The sequence below is a fragment of the Canis lupus genome, chromosome 5 (genome assembly GCF_048164855.1).
Source record: "Canis lupus baileyi chromosome 5, mCanLup2.hap1, whole genome shotgun sequence".
Taxonomy (NCBI): Eukaryota; Metazoa; Chordata; class Mammalia; order Carnivora; family Canidae; genus Canis; species Canis lupus.
Window position 1 is genome coordinate 57,200,519 of NC_132842.1, and position 17,785 is coordinate 57,218,303.

At 41.8% G+C, this 17,785-nt stretch overlaps 1 protein-coding gene and 1 pseudogene across 16 annotated transcripts in view; both read left to right on the plus strand.

Annotated features, from left to right (window-relative positions):
- ARHGEF28 (Rho guanine nucleotide exchange factor 28) overlaps positions 1-17,785 on the plus strand; it is a 288,373-nt gene that overhangs the window by 103,398 nt on the left and 167,190 nt on the right. For 15 of the 16 annotated variants that reach the window (XR_012031376.1, XR_012031375.1, XM_072826802.1 and 12 more), the window contains one exon: positions 16,784-16,931. The exons of the other annotated variant lie outside the window; for it this stretch is intronic. Coding sequence is in view for 13 of the 15 variants with exons in the window: in XM_072826802.1 (XP_072682903.1) it covers positions 16,784-16,931 (148 nt within the window). In the remaining 2 variants the exon portion in view is untranslated. The remainder of the gene's footprint in view (positions 1-16,783; positions 16,932-17,785) is intronic. 16 annotated transcript variants of the gene reach the window in all.
- On the plus strand, positions 13,644-13,770 carry LOC140634563 (U4 spliceosomal RNA; annotated as a pseudogene).

Sequence of the window (17,785 nt, forward strand, 5' to 3'; positions counted from 1 at the left end):
TCCTTCCTTGGCTATTTTTATCCTTATGGGTTACTAGGTGACCTCATTTAATGAATTGATAAATACTCTTACTCTCACATTGGGTTTCCATGTTAGGAAGTGAGAAATTCTGTATTCAATGTGAGTTAAAACAGAGCCTGACTTTTTTTTCTTGAGATTCTTTGGGTAATGTCTCTATGGGGGGCTTTGTCAGTAGTGAAGTATTTGCACATAGTAAGGTTTATGTAGCATATTCCTATTTTTAGATTAAAGGGTCATGTTTGGCCTTTATCATAAACAGAAGCTTATAAACTATAGAAGTTGGGGTGAGAGGATGATCAATGCTGTTCCTTGTTCAAATTGAAAAGCCAAATGACCACAGCTGCAGTCTGATCATTTGATGGAAATTGCTGATAAAGGCCAGTGGAGAGATTAATGAAAGCCCTCTCCTTCTGTCCCTCCCCATCCATGCATTCATCCATCCATCTATCCATCCATCCATATCTCCATCCATCCATCCATGTATCCATCCATCCATCCATCCATCCATCCATGTATCCATCTACCCATCCATCCATCTATCCATCCATATATCAATCTATCTGTCCATCCATCCTTCCATCCATCCATCCATTATCCATATCTCCATCCATCCATCCATCCATCCATCTATCCATCCATCCATTCATGTACCTGTCCATCTATCCATCCATGTATCCATCCATATATCCATGTATCCATCCATCTGTCCATCTATCCATCCATCCATTCATCCATCCATCCATCCATCCATCCATCCATCCATGTATCCATCCATTCAAGTATCCATCCATCCATCCATCCATCCATCCATCCATCCATGTGTCCATCCGTCCATCCATCCATCTCTCCATCCATCCATTCAAGTATCCATCCATCCATCCATCCATCCATCCATCCATCCATCCATCCATCCTTATATCCATGTATCCATCCATCCATCCTTGTATCCATGTATCCATCCATCTGTCCATCCATCCATCCATGTATCCATCCATCCGTCCATCAATCATTTGTCCATGCATCTATAAGAAAAGGAGGGAAGGGCTCTGAATTACAGGGCAGCTCTTGCACGAGAGCCTGAACTGCCTGCTTCCCCATGGTGAGGAGCATCCATCTTTGCTCTTATGGCTCCCGGGTCATCTCAGTGACACAGGGTTGCTGGACAGGCTGCAGTAGATGAGAGGCAGAGCTGAATAAAGATGTGGTGTCCTGGGAAACTGCTGTGCTCACCTCCTCTTGGCCCAGAGCTCTGTGTTGTGGCAGAAAATGCCTGCTAGTTTCTTGTGGGTGTTCGCAGTGGGCCTCTCTGATCTCACCTCTGCCCCCTGTGATCTATTCTTCATGGAGCAGCTAGAGGGATCCTTTCAGAGTGAACTAGAGCTCCTGTCACCTTTCCATGCAGAGCTCTGTGCTGGCTTCCTGCTGCACAGGTGACACCTACACCCTTGCAATGAGCTTTCCTGGCCCCCGGCCTTGCCTCCCATTTCCCTCTTCATCTGCTTCAGCCACCAGGCTGCCTGTCAGAAATGCTCCAGGCACATGTCACTTTAGGGCCTTTGCACTTGCCAGTCTCTCGACAGGAGAGTCTCTTTGGTATCCACATGGTTCACTTTGTTGCTTTATTCAGGTCACTAATAGAACGTCTGCTCATTAGGGGCCTATGACTACTGTCTAAGTATCTCTCTTTACCCCACCTTATTTTTATGAGATTTTAGGGATCCCTCACATATCAGGCATGTAATTATTTCTGTGCCTCCACTAGAGTGATAGTAGGGGCAGGGGAACCATAGCACTGAGTGTACATGCAGTGTATTTCTTAAATGAAACGATATATGACATTAGTTCAATCCCCCCTGTGGATTGTGGACCAGTCGCCCACTTGTCTGTATCTTTGGGAGTTGTGAGGTTTAAATGGGACAGTATATGTGAAAGTGCCTTGTGAACAGTGAAGCACTAAGGAAATGGGAGGTATTTTTTTTTAAAGATTTTATTTATTTGTTTTGAGAGAGAGAGAGAGGCCACAGGTAAGGGGGAAGGGCAGAGAAAGAGGGAGAAGCAGACTCCCTGCTGAGCAGGGAGCCTGATATGGGGCTCGATCCCAGGATTCCAGATCATGACCAGAGCTGAAGACAGATGCTTACCCAATGGAGCCACTCAGCTACCCCGGAAGATATTATTCTTTAATAAGATTAGTTACACACTTAGGCTTTTGGGGTTGGTTCTTTGTCTTTGTTGCTCCCGATGTTCTCGTATTGCTGGGCTTTGGGCTGAATTAGGAAGATGTAATAGACTCCAACTAATGTTTGGCCAGATGGCATCTCTGGTGAAGCCAGCATTTGGCAGCTCTGCATGTAGGTCCAGTTTTTCACTGGCGGAGAGCCCTGAACAGTTGATCATGTGAAGATTCAGGAAAGTTCTAAGTACAGGCCTAAAAAGGACAAAGCCAGAAAAATGGGCTCCTGCGTTCTGAAGTCATTGCCCTAAAGTGGGACTGACAATGGGAAAGGAATCTCTAAGGGTACCCTCTCCTCCCAGTGCTGCCATGTAGGACATGGAGAAAGGGACTTCTAGCTGAGGGCATGGCCATTAGTTGGAGGGGAGTAGTTTGGAAAAGCATTCCCCCATGATGTGTCACAAGACACATTCCATGTGCTTCTTTTGTCCTCAGTTCATTTCTTTCTCCATTTTTTTTAAATCTTAAAAAAAAATCTTATTTAACATAAATGGTTATATTAGTTTCAGGTATACGCTATAATGATTCATCAGTTCTTTGCTCATTACTCAGTGCTCATCGTGGTAAGTGCCCTCTTCATCCCCGTCGCCTACTTCATCCATCCCCCCACCCACCTCTCCTGTGGTAATCATCAGTTCTGTGTACTTAAAAATCTGCTTTTCTCTTTTTTTAAATTCATTTGTTTCTTAAATTACACTTATAAATGAAAAATATGGTATTTGTTTTCCTCTTAGCACTGTATCTGCTAGATTCACCCATGTTGTTGCAAATGGCAAGGACTCATTTAAAAAATTTTAAAGCCAATGTAGTTAACATACATTCTGTTAGTTTCAGGTGTACAATATAGTGATCGATTTTGGTCAGATGAAATGTTCCTTGTAAGCATCAAAATTTAGCTCCTTCTCTCCCAACTCCCTTCCTTTTTATAAAGGTGTCTCCAGATTGCAGTTCCTGGTAGGGTGGATATTTCTCTTCTTATTTTAATTTATTTTCCATCTTTCTTGGCCTGCTTCAACTCAATTCTCTATTGCTTTGTTTTTCTAGTCCTTTCTCCTCTTGCTGCTGCCTGCCATCACTCCCTAGTCCATTTCCTTCCCCACTGAGCTCTTATCCTTGTCTTTTCTTTCCGTGCCTCCCACAGACTCTTTTGGAGCTGGGGCTGTAATGGAGTTGCTGAGTGCTCTTTCCTCATTGTCTTGAGCCCCTGGTTTCTGTGGTTTCATGTTTGCCATCCTGCGGCTTGGCTGGCTTTTCCCTGCATGCGTTTCCATTTGAGAAGGCAAAGAGCAGCAGGCCCTGCGAGACTGCTATCTATAGTTTGACAGAGGGAATGAGAATCGAGGAAGAGAAGAGACAAGAGCACGGAGAGAGATGAGTGTTGTGCAGTGAGCATTGGGGATCTTTGACAGCACTCTTCCTGCTCCTGACTTGTTTCCATAAAGTCCTTTCTTTCCCAGCCCCTGGGGGGAGGTGGGAAGTCTTCCAACTGGCAGCTTGGAGCATGGGAAGAGCATTGGATGGTGGGTGAAGACCTGGGCCCTAACCCTGGGTCTACTATGTGGTGGGACCCAGAGCAAGTCACCTCTTGGTATGAACCTTCAGTTTCCTCAGGGATTGATCAGATGAGCTTTGAGGCTCCTTATGTCTTAGAAGTTTCTGAACCCCTACTTCTCTGAGTGAGCACTCCTGATTCTTTTATCTTGCACTGGTCCTTACTTTGTAGGACCGTCAATGCTCTTGTTTAAGAAAGGCCTCCATGTATGTGCGCGTGTGTGCATGCGTGTGTGTTCGTATGTGTGTGTGTTGGTGGTACACTGTAGAATTCGTGTTCTGGCGCAGATAGAATGAGAAGGACAAAGGGCACTTCTTTTGACTTCCTACGGAATGCAGAGCTATGTGTTCTACCCTGAGATAAGAATATAGATGATTGTGTCACTCTTTGCCCAGGAGTTATCAATTCATGAAGACTTAGGGTTCTTTGTATTCCTGATAGTCTTGGTTTTGGTTGGGCACATTCAGTGCTGGCAGTAGACCCATACTGACCTTCATATCACACTTGGTTTCACATATGTCTGTAGACCTCAAGCTTTAAATGATAACCAAATGAGATTATTGTCTGCTTGCGTTCAACCTGGAGCTGAGGAGTTGATGACTTGATAGTTTTTCCTGTCTTGGAAATGGAAAACTTGTTCGAGATGTGAAATAGAAAAAGAAGTTGCGGTAACTGTAGCTTCCAATGTGCAGAGGGTATCCTAGAGTCAGGGGGCCTTACAGACACTAAGCAGGTGGTGTTGAAATTTCTTTCTTGAAGGAAAATAATTTTTTCCCTCAAAGGAAAATGCTTTTTTCCCCTCAAAGGAAAATGCTTTTTTCCTTATGTAAAAAGTAATACGGGGAACTTTAATATATAAAATGGATAAAATGTCTTTACTGTTAAATATATTCTTCAAATTTAAATATGCTACATTTATTATTTCAGGACAGTGACCTAGCCTGGAAGTTCAGGTCCTCTCCAGCATATTAAAACCTGGGAAATAATACATCATAGTGAATGTAGTCTTCTTAGATTTAAATATAATTGGAAACCTATTTTCCAAAATGAAATTTAAGTGGCATGCTTAACTCTCAACAGGCTGTTAGTGTCCATTACAATCCAGAGTCGCCCGATCTCAATTTGAAAACTACTTAATGCAAAGAATGAACATGAACTAACCATCAACCCAAGGAGCAAGGACATTGACGCAAAGGAATAAGGGAGAGATTAATTTAAATACACACACACACATACACACACACCACTTATCTAGACCCACATATTTTTTTTTTTGTATTGAAGCTATTAATCTAGAGTTATATACCAGGTATAATTGCTTTTAGATTTGTAAGACCAGATGGGTCTGTTTCTAGCCCCATTCTCTCTTATAATACATAAATAAGCAAAAACAAACAAAAAAGCGCTGTCTTCTGGTTGTGCTTATTCCTTCTAGGCTAAAGCAATCTTTGTCGTCTTTGGACATCTCTGGTTCTTAGAAGGCTCTCCCTGGAGACCTGAGCTCTGTACCCTGTCCTTCCCTCCATTGTTCTGGGCTTTCCCCTGTGGGGCCTACAGAACATGTCAGAGCCCCTGTCTGCATGATAGACCTTCAGATATTTGTAACAGTGACCGTTCAACCATGATTCTTCTCTTCTTTGGCAAAACAGGCCCAGTTCCTTCAATTGTTCCTCATGTGACAACATGGTTTTTGTGTCCCGTTGGCATCCTTGTCCTTTTCCTCTGAATGTGTTGTCATTTTGTCTGTATTTAAGCATTCCTTGGCCCAGGTATGTCTGATGGAGAGTGGAGCCAGACCATACGCATTCTTACTGGAATTCCTAGATTTTCACCCATGCAGGGTATAGCAGAGTTAGCATCTTTGCACAGCTGTGTCAGTGACAACTCCTGCTTAGTTGATTATTGGCCAAAATCCTAACCAGCATCCACTTGTTAAAGTGTTTTTTGCTTCATTTATTATTTATGTACTTGATTATTTGGGAACCAAGCACAGGACCTCTCTGCCTCAAGAATTACTGGGATAATTTAAGAGTAGAGCTTAGAATTGGAATTTTCTTATATCTCAGCCGGTTCATTCCTGCTATGATCTGCATGAAATGTCAGATATATTTTCAGTTTCTAGGAGTTCTATGTTTTCATACACCTGTGAGTAAGTTAGTGATTTTATTTTATTTATTTATTTACTTTTTTAAGTTAGTGATTTTAAAAGGAAGCAAACTAAGACTTTTATTTATTTATTTATTTATTTTTTTAATAAATTTATTTTTTATTGGTTTTCTTTTTTTTCCCCAGCTTTATTATAATCGACAAATAAAATTGTAAAGTATTTAAAGTGTACATGATGATTTGAAAGATATATATATATAAAATGAAAAATCTCCTCTCTTCTGGTTAATTAACACATCCATCACTTCTCATATTTCCTTCCTCCCTCCCTATCTTCCTTCCTTTTCTTTCTTTTTTTTTTATTTATTTTTTATTGGTGTTCAATTTACTAACATACAGAATAACCCCCAGTGCCCGTCACCCATTCACTCCCACCCCCCGCCCTCCTCCCCTTCCACCACCCCTAGTTCGTTTCCCAGAGTTAGCAGTCTTTACGTTCTGTCTCCCTTTCTGATATTTCCCACACATTTCTTCCCCCTTCCCTTTTTATTGGTTTTCAATTTGTCAACATATAGAATAACACCCAATGCTCATCCCGTCAAGTGCCCACCTCAGTGCCCGTCACCCAGCCACCCCCACCCCCCGCCAACCTCCCCTTCCACCACTCCTAGTTCATTTCCCAGAGTTAGGAGTCTCTCATGTTCTGTCTCCCTTTCATGTTCTGTCTCCCTTTAAAAAAAATAAAAAACTAAGACTTAAAGCCTACTTTGTTTTTCTTGAGGAATTGGAGTAATTTACTGATCTCTGTCATGAATTTTTTTACTCCAGCTTTGATACAGAAACTACAGTGTGAATATAGTTCTATATTTTATAAAACTACAGTGGTTCTATAGCGGTGAATCATCCATCAAGTGTGAAAATCGTGGAGAATTTTTGATTTGTGTGTATGTATAACTGAATTTATTGCAGAGATATGAAAAATGGGTCAGCTTTTAACATTAACATATATATTTAATTTATGATAATTGCTCCTTTTGGTAAATAATTATATTGACTATGTAATTCAGATCTTTTATATCCTTGTCAATTTTTTTGGTCCGCTGCTTCTATCAGCTACTGAGAGAGACGTGACAAAATCTAACTTGTGATTTTGGGTTGGTCTAGCTCTTTGGCTTGTGAATCTTTTTTTTAATCTTTTGAAGGTATTTCAGATTTCATATGATGATACAGATTTGATATGATAATAACCTCTCTTTCAACTATATGCCAAGCTCCTCTTTCTTTACTAACATGCCTTGCTTTAAAATCTACTTTTTCTGATACTATTTTGGCCATACTTGCTTTCTTTTTTTTTTTTTTTTTTTTTTTTTTTTTACTTGCTTTCTTTTGGTTAGTATATCTTTTTACTTTCAAGATTTCTGTGCTTTTTTTCTTTTATTTTTTGAATTTAAAAATTCCATACCGACCATAGTGGTATTATATTTGGATCACTTCATTTACATGAAGATAATTGCTGGTATATTTGGAATTATATCCTATAACTGTCTATTTGACTTATGTTTTATGTTTTCGTTTCTCCTGTCGTTGTGATTGATAAAATGTATATGTGTATATGTATATATATTTTTTAAGATTTTATTTATTAGAGAGTGCAAGAGAGAGTGTGAGCTGGGGGAGAGGCAGATGGAGAAGGAGGGGCTGACTCCCACTGGGCAGGGAGCCCTATACAGGACTCGATCTCAGGACCCTGGGATCATGACCTGAGCCGAAGGCACACGCTTAACTGACTGAGCCACCCAAGTGCCCGAGGAAAACATTTTCTAATTGGCTTTTTCTTCTGTAACTTGTTAGTTATGTTTTTCTACTGTAACCCTCAGCTTAAAATGTACATATCTGACATAAGCATAATAAGCTATTACTTTTAACATTTTCTTAAACTGGTAAACATTTGAATCCCATTTTCCTTTCACATTATTGTCAGGCATTTTAGTTTTACAGATATTTTCAACTCCATGACATCATTCCTATTTTGTACATTAGACATTAATATATTTTGTCCACTCTTTGATATCTCCTCTTTGGGTGCCTGCTTATGTTGGAGATCATTTTATTTCTGCTTGAATAGTTCCTTTTAGTGTTTCTTTTAGTGCTTGCCTGCTGGCAATGAGTTCCCTCAGTATTTGTTGGAAGCATTTTAATTTCAGTGTCATTTTTAGGGATTTTTTTTTTCTTTTTGAGAGGAGATTTTTTTTTTTCTTCTTAGGGACAGAGGGAGAATGAGGGAACCCAAGCAGACTCCCTGCTGAGGGTGAGGCCTGATGCGGGGCTCCATCTCACAGCCCTGAGATTATGACCTGAGCCAAAACCCAGAGTCGGACACTGTGAGCCACCAAGGGTCTGACTGAGTCACCCGGCTGCCCCAGGGATGTTTTTGATGGGCGTGGACTCTTAGGACCTCTGTTACTTTATTTCATCGCTTTAAAGATAACATTCTGTTGTCCTCTGACTTCCATAACTTCTCTAAGGGGTTCCCTTTTCTGGAATTTTTAAGGCATTTTGTTCTTTTTCCCATAGTTCTCTGATGCCTTTAAGAATATGACTTTAAAATTTTTCTGTTTTGATTTTCTGGCTGTTATCAGCAGGAATATTGGACTTCTGTGATCTGTTTTATCCTGTTTGTAAATGGAAGCCATTCCTACTTGAAAGGATCTTTCTTTCTTTCTTTCTTTCTTTCTTTCTTTCTTTCTTTCTTTCTTTCTTTCTTTCTTTCTTTCTTTCTTCCTTCCTTCCTTCCTTCCTTCCTTCCTTCCTTCCTTCCTTCCTTCCTTCCTTACCCTTCCTTACCCTTCCTTACCCTTCCTTACCCTTCCTTACCCTTCCTTACCCTTCCTTTCCTCCCTTCCTTCCCCTTCCTTCCCCTTCCTTCCCCTTCCTTCCCCTTCCTTCCCCTTCCTTCCCCTTCCTTCCCCTTCCTCTCCCTTCCTCTCCCTTCCTCTCCCTCCCTCTCCCTCCCTCTCCTTCCCCTTCGTTCCTTCCTTCCCCTTCCTTTCCCTTCCTCTCCCTTCCTCTCCCTTCCCCTCCCTCCCTCTCTCTCTCTCTCTCTCTCTCTCTCTCTCTTTCTTTCTTTCTTTCTGATTTTATTTATTTATTCACAAGACACACAGAGGCAGAGGGAGAAGCAGGCTCCCTACGGGGAGCACGATGTGGGACTTGATCCCAGGACCCCGGGGTTACAACCTGAGCTAAAGGCAGACGCTCAACCACTGAGCCACCCAAGGGCCCCTGAAAGGGTCTTTCAGAAGAAATGTCTTAGAAGCCTTTTATGTAATTTTAGTGATCTTCCATAAAAAAAAAATTCTGTTATTCCACTTGGATTTAACCAATTTATATTCACTTATGTTTTATTGATTTAGTTGTGATTTGGGACAAGAAATTTGAATGATCTTGTTATTTTACACTACACAAAAGATGGTTAAAACATGCTTTGAATCAGTGGCTCCTAAACTTTTTAAATCATCTGCTCCTTGAACACTTAGAAGAATCTCTAATTAAAAGACACCTTCTCTCTCCACAAATGTCTAAAACTGGGCATATATCTTGAGGGGCCTAAGGAATACTTCTCTTCTCTCCCCTTTCAGCTGTACCCCTACCTATGGGTTTCAGGATGAGAGTCTTTGTATTAAATATGGAAAATATAAAGGTTGAGGTTAATGTAAAGGTCTAGTAAGTCAGTAAACACTTGCCCACTGCTGTTTTTACAGTAACATGTTGGGAAGAAAAGTATGCTGGGCCTGGGGCTGGTACATGTGGATTTGATGTGACTTGTGGCCCTGCCACTCACTGGACCTGATGGTACCAGGGTTCTCGTTTATGTGATAAGAGTCATAATAATACTTCCTAGGTCTTACTGTGGGAAAAAGATTAGAAAGACACAATAAAGCACCTTGTGGTTGTGAAATACCATGTGCACAATAGATAATATATGTGTACAGATATGTGTGTATCTATAATATATGCACACAAAGGATATAAGTTCTGCATTTTCTCATGTTGGTTTAAAGAAGTACTTAAACACAGTAATTTGGAATAAAAGACAATGCTCATAGTACTTTCTTTGAATTGTGCTTGAAGAATGTAAAGAGGATGACCTAACTTGTAGGTTGGGGTAGAAGTCAAGATACTGCATACTGTTCATCTGGGCTCTGGGATCCTGAGGTAGTTAGTATAACTAGTTCCTATACTCCTATTTACCTACCTATAAAATGGGATTATGCACTTTAAAAAATTCTCAGGAATCTCACAACATTTAATAACACACTACTCTGCAGGGAAGGTTCTGTGTAGAATAATTATTATCTTTTTTTTAAGATTGATTGATTCATTAATTCATGAGAGACACACATACAGAGAGAGAGAGAGGCAGAGACACAGGCAGAGGAGAAGCAGGCTCCATGCAGGGAGCCCGACGTGGGACTCGATCCCAGGTCTCCAGGATCATGCCCTGGGCTGAAGGCGGCGCTAAACCACTGAGCCACCAGGGCTGCCCTAGAATAATTATTTTTTTGTTGTGAAGACAAGTTTCCGATGTTGAAAACAATAAAATTCGATAATTCACTTAGGGCATTATGTTGATATTGGTTTTAATGGCATATATTAGTAAACTTTTAATACAGTATTTAGCACCTCACTGAACATGTACTTTTAATGTGCTCCTGTCCTAAGGGTCACCCCATGTAAAGGCTGTGTAGGATACCTTGGAACACAGCACTACATCTTATTATCATATGAAAAGGTCACCATTGTCATTAAATGGTATTTACCATGTTCCCATTATTATTTGGTTCTATAGAAGTTAGAGTTGAATGGATACCTTTGAGAATACGGCAAAATCCATAAACCTTTCCTCAGAAAAATGGACACATACACATATGAAGGGAGTTTCGCCAACAATTTTAAAAGGTACCCAGACCTCCTGAAATCCATTTATGAATCTTCCTGCGGCTCCAAAGTAAGAAACACCACTATAAAAAGATACATGCTTTGTTCTCTCATTGTCATAATTTGAAACTGCAGTGTTTATTGCCTATTCATGCCACATATTTTAGAGACTAGTTCGTGAAGGTTGTTTGGCAAAAGACATTGTTACTGACCATGTATAATTATGCATAGATATGTTGTCTGTAGAGAGTGAGAGTGAAGACGGGAGGACATTAGCACAAAGATATTCAGTGATTAGGATAATATAGGCACCAAGTTATTTAAGGCATTTAGATACCTAGTTTAAAGAAAACATATTTAGAATATGCACATCAATGCCAACCATTTCCATCGTAAAGGTCATTAGAAGAAGAGTAGAGTAGTTGGATGAAAGAAATAGTCTAATGGCCAATAAGATTGAATACCTTTTCTGGTTCTTTGAGAAGAAATCTAGAGGGGAGCCTGGGTGGCTCCATGGTTGAATGTCTGCCTTTGGCTCAGGTTGTAACCCCAGGGTTCTGGGATCGAGTCCCACATCGGGGTCCCTGCATGAAGCCTGCTTCGCCCTCTGCCTGTGTCTCTGCCTCTCTCTCTCTCTCTCTCTCTCTCTCTGTGTGTCTCTCATGAATAAATAAATAAAATCTTTTGGAAAAAAAAAGAAGAAATCTACAGATGTCACAGCATTTCAGCAGAAGGCTTGGTCTTTGAGAATTATTGATGAGTTTTACAAGTAGAATTTCTGGAAGAAGATGTTTCTTGATAAAAAAACGTTGGTTTAATTGTGTGTGTGTGTGTGTGTGTGTGTGTGTGTGTGTTTATGTTGAGGTGTATTCAATCTGGTTATAATCTAGCTTTCCTACTCAATATTTGTTCCCATTTTCCATGCTACTGGTCCATAGAGATTTTAGAGGGGTATTTGAGTACTTTTTATTTGGGCAAGAGAAAATAACAGGTGGTACACCTTCACTATTCAAAAAGAAAAGGGACTAACTGTGAGGTTCTTCTCAACTGGTTCACTTGAGAAAGTGAACATTCTGACCTACTTTAGGCAAATGTGAATGCAGATGTCAATAGAAAAGGGAAGACCAGAATTCTTGAAGTTGAAATTTGAACAGACCACTAACAATGTTAATGCTATTTAGCAGTATCTTTAATAAAAGTGGAGAGTAAGTTTCAGGGATAGGGGAAAGAAGACAAATGAAACTGATGAGGGAACGGTTTACTGTCCATAAATTGGGAAATAAAAGTTTTGGCAAGGTGGTGATGAAAATGATACCCGTGACCAGCACAGGGGGGCAATGGAGTTTGCTAGAACATTACTGAGAAGCAGTTTGGCAGTTTGCAACCAGCTTTCACATTTTTGGACCATTTCTGGAATTTTATTCTACAAAAGGAAAGCATAAAGTGATGTACATGAAAAAGTTTTTTGTATGGTTTATAATGTTAAGCTAGAACCACTCTTAAAGTACAACAGTACAGGGATGATAGGGGGAAATATTAGAACATCACGTTTGATGGAATGCAAATAAAAATGGTGCCAAAATTCAGAAGAGGGAAAAGTACTTTCGATAGAAGAGAGAAGGGCACAACCAAATGCGTACTCACTCCGTGAGGAAGCTCGGTAAGGGTTAGCTGTGCATTGAACAAAGACTGGAAGGCAATAAAAGAATGAAAACAAGTTGATACATTGGGGTGGCATCAGTATAGACGGGATTTAGATATCTTTCATTGCTGTCATTTTGTTCGATACTGAAAAATTTTAGACAGCCTTCTAACTTAATGTGCTTAAGGATTTTTGAGTTTGATAATGAATTAATTGGCAATTGAGATACATGATGTGAGGCCTGCTTTTGCTCCTAACAGGTAGCTGTTTCCAAAACATTTGGTTGAGTTGCCTGTTCTTTCCCCCACTGGCTAGAAATGTCACCTTTATGACATAACCTCCCTGCATCTGCTTCTAGACTCCGTACTCAGTGGTCTGTCCCTGTGCCCGTCACATTGCTTAAGGCGTTATGGTTTTATATAGATTTAAAAAAAAAAAGGTGTTATGGTTTTATTGCATGCCTTGCTTTGTGGTAGGAGACATTCTGACCGCACTCCGCACAGGCCAAGCACTGTCATTCTCCAAACTGTTTCTAGTCTTGTGCTTCTGTTCTTCCAGATGCACTTGGAAACAAGCCTCTTTCATTTGAAAAGTGTTTGGGTTTTGACTAGAGCACGTTAAAGTTTTAGATTCATTTGGGGAGATAATTTTTGCCTATTATGCCTCTTACTGTGTCCAGAAGTTTTAGTGAAATGAGTGTGTTCTTTCTTTTAATTTTAATTTTGTGATTTAAATGTCATTAATTAACAGTGTATCATTAGTTTCAGAGGTAGAGGTCAGTGATTCATCAGTTGCGTAGAACACCCAGTGCTCATTCCATCACATGCCCTCCCCCATGCCCGTCACCCAGTTACCCCGTCCCCCTACCACCTCCCCTCCAACAACCTTCAGTTTGTTTCCTATGATCAAAAGTCTCTGTGGTTTGTCTCCCTCTCTGATTTTATCTTATTTTATTTTTCCCTCCCTTCCCCTATGATCCTCTGTTTCTTATATTACACATATGAGTGAGATCATATAATTGTCTTTCTCTGATCCACTTATTTCGCTCAGCATAATACCCTCCAGTTCCATCCATGTTGATGTAAATGGCAAGATTTCATCCTTTCTGATGGCTGAGGAATATTCCATCATGAATATATAGACCACGTCTTAACTTTGCGCAGTGGCAGTATCATAGCCAATGAGGTTTATCTGAGGCACGATTATTGCTAATTGAAAACTAGACCATGTCTTCTTTATCCACTCATTTGTTGAAGGACATCTGGGGTCTTTCCATAGTTTGGCTATTGTGGACATTGCTGCTGTGAACGTTGGGGTGCAGGTGCCCCTTCAGATCACTGTGTCTGTATCCTTTGGGTCAATACCTAGTAGTGTAATGTGCTGGGTCATAGGGTAACTCTATTTTTACCTTTTTCAGGAGCTTCCATACTGTTTCCAGAGTGACTATACCAGCTTGCAGATAGACCCATGAAAAAATGCTCTACATCAGGCAAATACAGATCCAAACCAAGTGAGATCCCACCTCACACCAGTGAGAAGGGCTAAAATTAACATGTCAAGAAACCACAGATGTTGATGAGGATGTGGAGAAAGGGGGAACCCTCTTACTCTGTGGGTGGGAATGTGTGTTATTGTAAGTTTGGGGTATAGTAGATTCACAGAAAGATGATGAGACGTGTTTAGTATTTCTGCACAAAGTAGAGTGATTCTGGTACTGATGCCAGTAAATCCCTTCAGGGAAGTGTAGGGCTGTAATTGCCTGGAAGTGCAAATTGACTCCAGATGGGGAAACCACGGGGGCACAGTGAAGTTCTGTAGCTGGGAGTTTATCTCTGTGCCATTAATAAAATTAGTGGCCCTTTAAGAAAACCAGATTTTCAGGGGCCCCAGTGGTTAGAAAGACCCCAGTCAGGCCCCCAAATTGTCACTCGTGGCCGATCATTTTTACTGTCCTTGTTTTTCAGAACATCTTCGGAAACTCATTTCTCCTGATATGCGTAGCCGAGTCTGAACCTCTTTAGGGCTTTAGTTTTCTGGAATGAAAATGTTCGTGTCCATACATACTCATATTTTCTATTTCTGCCATCCTCTCCCGCCTGCCCCCACCCCATCCCATCCTATCCCATTGGGTTTCTCGTAGTTTCTGCTTCCCCCCATCCTCTTATCTCACCTTCCATGTCTTACTGATCACTCTGTGATGAGCAAATAAGAGGAGCCCTTTTAGGGCTGACTTTATTCTTAGTGCTAAGACTGTGCTCATCTCCCTTTAACGGATGGACCTTCTTCCTGACCTGTTTTTGTCCATCTTCTTTTACCAACGTGGAGCACGGGGTGGGCTCACGACGAAGACACACGCAGACTGTAAAACTGTTCTGTTTGGGGTTGTATTGCCTTGCAAAGGCCGTCAAAGTCGTCGGTAGGTTGTGGTCCTCGTTCACCCAACCAAAGAAAATAGTCGTGTGCTGGTTGCTTTGAACAGAGACAGATGAGATAGTCTTCTTGTCTGTGAAAAGCTTTGATCTGTTGATACAGTTTGTTTTCTTTTACAAAAAAAGAAAAAAGTGACAAGGCAGGTCAGATTCTGTCCGTGGACAATTAACAGTCCCTTTAGCAACCAGGAACATGACTAATGCAGGCTGTTCTTCCTTTTTTAGGAAATGGAATTTCATCTAGGTTTCCTCTCTGTCATGTCAGACGTTTGTCACTTTTTTTTTTTTTTTTTTTTTTTTTTTGGCCTTTCAGATCCTCTTCCTGAGCTTTCTGGGGAGCTGTCGTGTGGTGGGTTTCTCCAGGCATATCACTTTCTATGGGTTGCATCCGTGCTGTGCATGTGTGCGTGGGCTCACGTGCAGAGAAGGGCTAATCCAAAGTCGGAAACTAGTGATTTCTTTCCCCCAGAAACCAATTGGTATTTATACCAATTCATAATTTAGGGTAATATTTTGTGTGCCATAGATTTCAAACCAGCAGGAAAACATAGCCTTTTTGTATTTTTAAAGTTTAGACGAAACACCCGCGTGGTTATCGGAGGAAGGAGCCGTGCACCCATTCTGTTCTCCACGCGGGTCGGCCCTGCTGCACCTGCTGCCGCGCGTGGGACCCACGGCGTCTGCCAGCGGGAGTGGACCAGGGGGGCTGCGGGGAGTGGCTCGGTTTTGGTGGCCACGGGCCGAGCCCTGGCCCCCCGGGCCACCCTTCCCACCTCCTCTTCCTGTGGCCACCACCCCAGGCCGAACGTCTCCCTGGAGGACTCTCTTCCTATTGCTTTTCTGTTTCTGAGCGGAGGGAGTGTCCTGGGTCCTTGGAGCCTCCCCGCCACCCGGGATGGCCCGGCGGCCCGGTTTCCCCCTCGTCGTGGAGCCGATCGAGGCCTTCCCGCAGCCTCTGGGGTGAGGTCCTGAAGAGCCCTCCCCTGCCCCTGCTTCCTCGACTTCCTTTCCTTCCCGGAGTGGCTCCTCTCCCGCACCCGGGCACTTAGCAGGGTGTGTGCCCGCTGGAAGCTCTTGGGAGGCAGTGCGAGGCCAGGCCAGGGGGAGGCAGGACTTGGGGTTCCCTCGGAGGAGACGGACAGCGATGGAAACGGCACAGCAAGCCTGGGGCCGTGGTGCTGTCGACTTGGCAAAGCTTGTGCATATTTAAAGTTCTTACAACCAACTGTGATCCAGGACAGGGTAAGGCGATAACTAAAAACAATGGTTTTGACCCTTTGTACTATGGTGGTATGTCAGGGACAGAAAAAGAAATGAGTAGAATCAGTGATGTCCATCAGGTAGGAGGAATTCAAATGAAATAAAGACAACAAGGTTGAATCACATTTATAGAGCGAGTAAATTTTAAAAATTTCTTCCCTTTGCTCTGGACTACTTCGGCTTTACAAATAGAACAGACCAGCTCTGATGTCCTTATTATATTATATTATATTTTATTTTATTTTGTTTTATTATTTTATTATTTTATTTTTAAATTTTATTTTAATTTAATTTATTATTTTATTTTCTTATTTTTTATTTTATTTTATTTTATTTTATTTTTTATTTTATTTTTTATTTTATTTTATTTTATTTCATTTTTTGATGTCCATACTTTAAAACATCAGGAGGCATCTCGCTGTGGTCCCGAGTGTTTGTTGTTGGAAAGAGAATTTGTGCTACTTGAGTGTCAACCATGTGAAATGAACCTAACAAACAACACTATTTTGGACCCCAGCCCTTCTTTTATTGTGTGTTGTTGTTGTTTTTTTAAGAGTCAGGACAAGAAAGTGTGATGATACCTCAACTTACTCATTTTTTAGGGGCAGATGACCGTCTATGCAAAGTTTGGGAAAAATGTTTATCTTCCTAAAGATGCCGAGTTTTACTTTATTTATAATGGATCTCATCAGAGACACGTCGTGATTGCAAAACGCACTGAGGATAATGTTCTCCAGTCCAGCATTCCAGGTGAGGTGCAGTCTTTACTCTGCAACTGGGAAGTCTGTCTGGAAGCATCCTTCCTCCAGGGATGTAGGCTGGGAGGAGGACCAGGAGGAGGAAGTAAACAGTTCTCCGGAGTGGGATGGGTGTGAGGGAGGTGGGGAGGGGGATGCGGAGGGGCAAGGGTCAGGACCCATGAGCACACTCACCCTGGGTCAGCTTGCTTCTGAGGCTCTCCCAGCTGCATCACCCTGGCCTCAGACCGGGCAGGCCTATCCTGTTGGTGGCACTCAGCTTTCAAAGTTGGCTGTGCTTTGGGTGTAGTCCAATGGAGGAGTTGCTCCTAGTCTTACTTCCTGTTGTCCCAGGGCCCATGGCCAGGGACGGTTCATGCAGCATGGAGATGTTGGCGGTGGCTTTCCTTCTCCCTCCCTCCCTCCTTCCCCTGCAGTCTGGCAGCCCCACTGTTCACCACAATCCTGTTAGTTCTTTTTGGTGCCTGGGGTTCCTTCCTTGGCACTCTATGTATACAGACTCTTCCTTACTAGATCTCAGGCACCAGAACATTCTCTTCCCACCACCAAAATGTTCACATTCCAACACTTGTCATTCTCCTACGTGTCGTCTTGTTACCGTGGTGACAGGTGACAAATTAATATTTCATGTTAATGTTTGTTAAGAGCTAATAGTTCTCAGATATAGTAGTTTCATATATTCATTGGGGTGTGGATTATGTATCTGAGACAGGAGGCTGGGGCTCAAAGATGGAGTGAAGGTGTTACTACCTGCAGGAGGGGGGTGGGTTTAGTTCTGGTTTGCTCATGGGTTAGATTTCCTTAACTGGGGGCCTATTGGGCCCTCTAAATTGCATCATTTAGGGA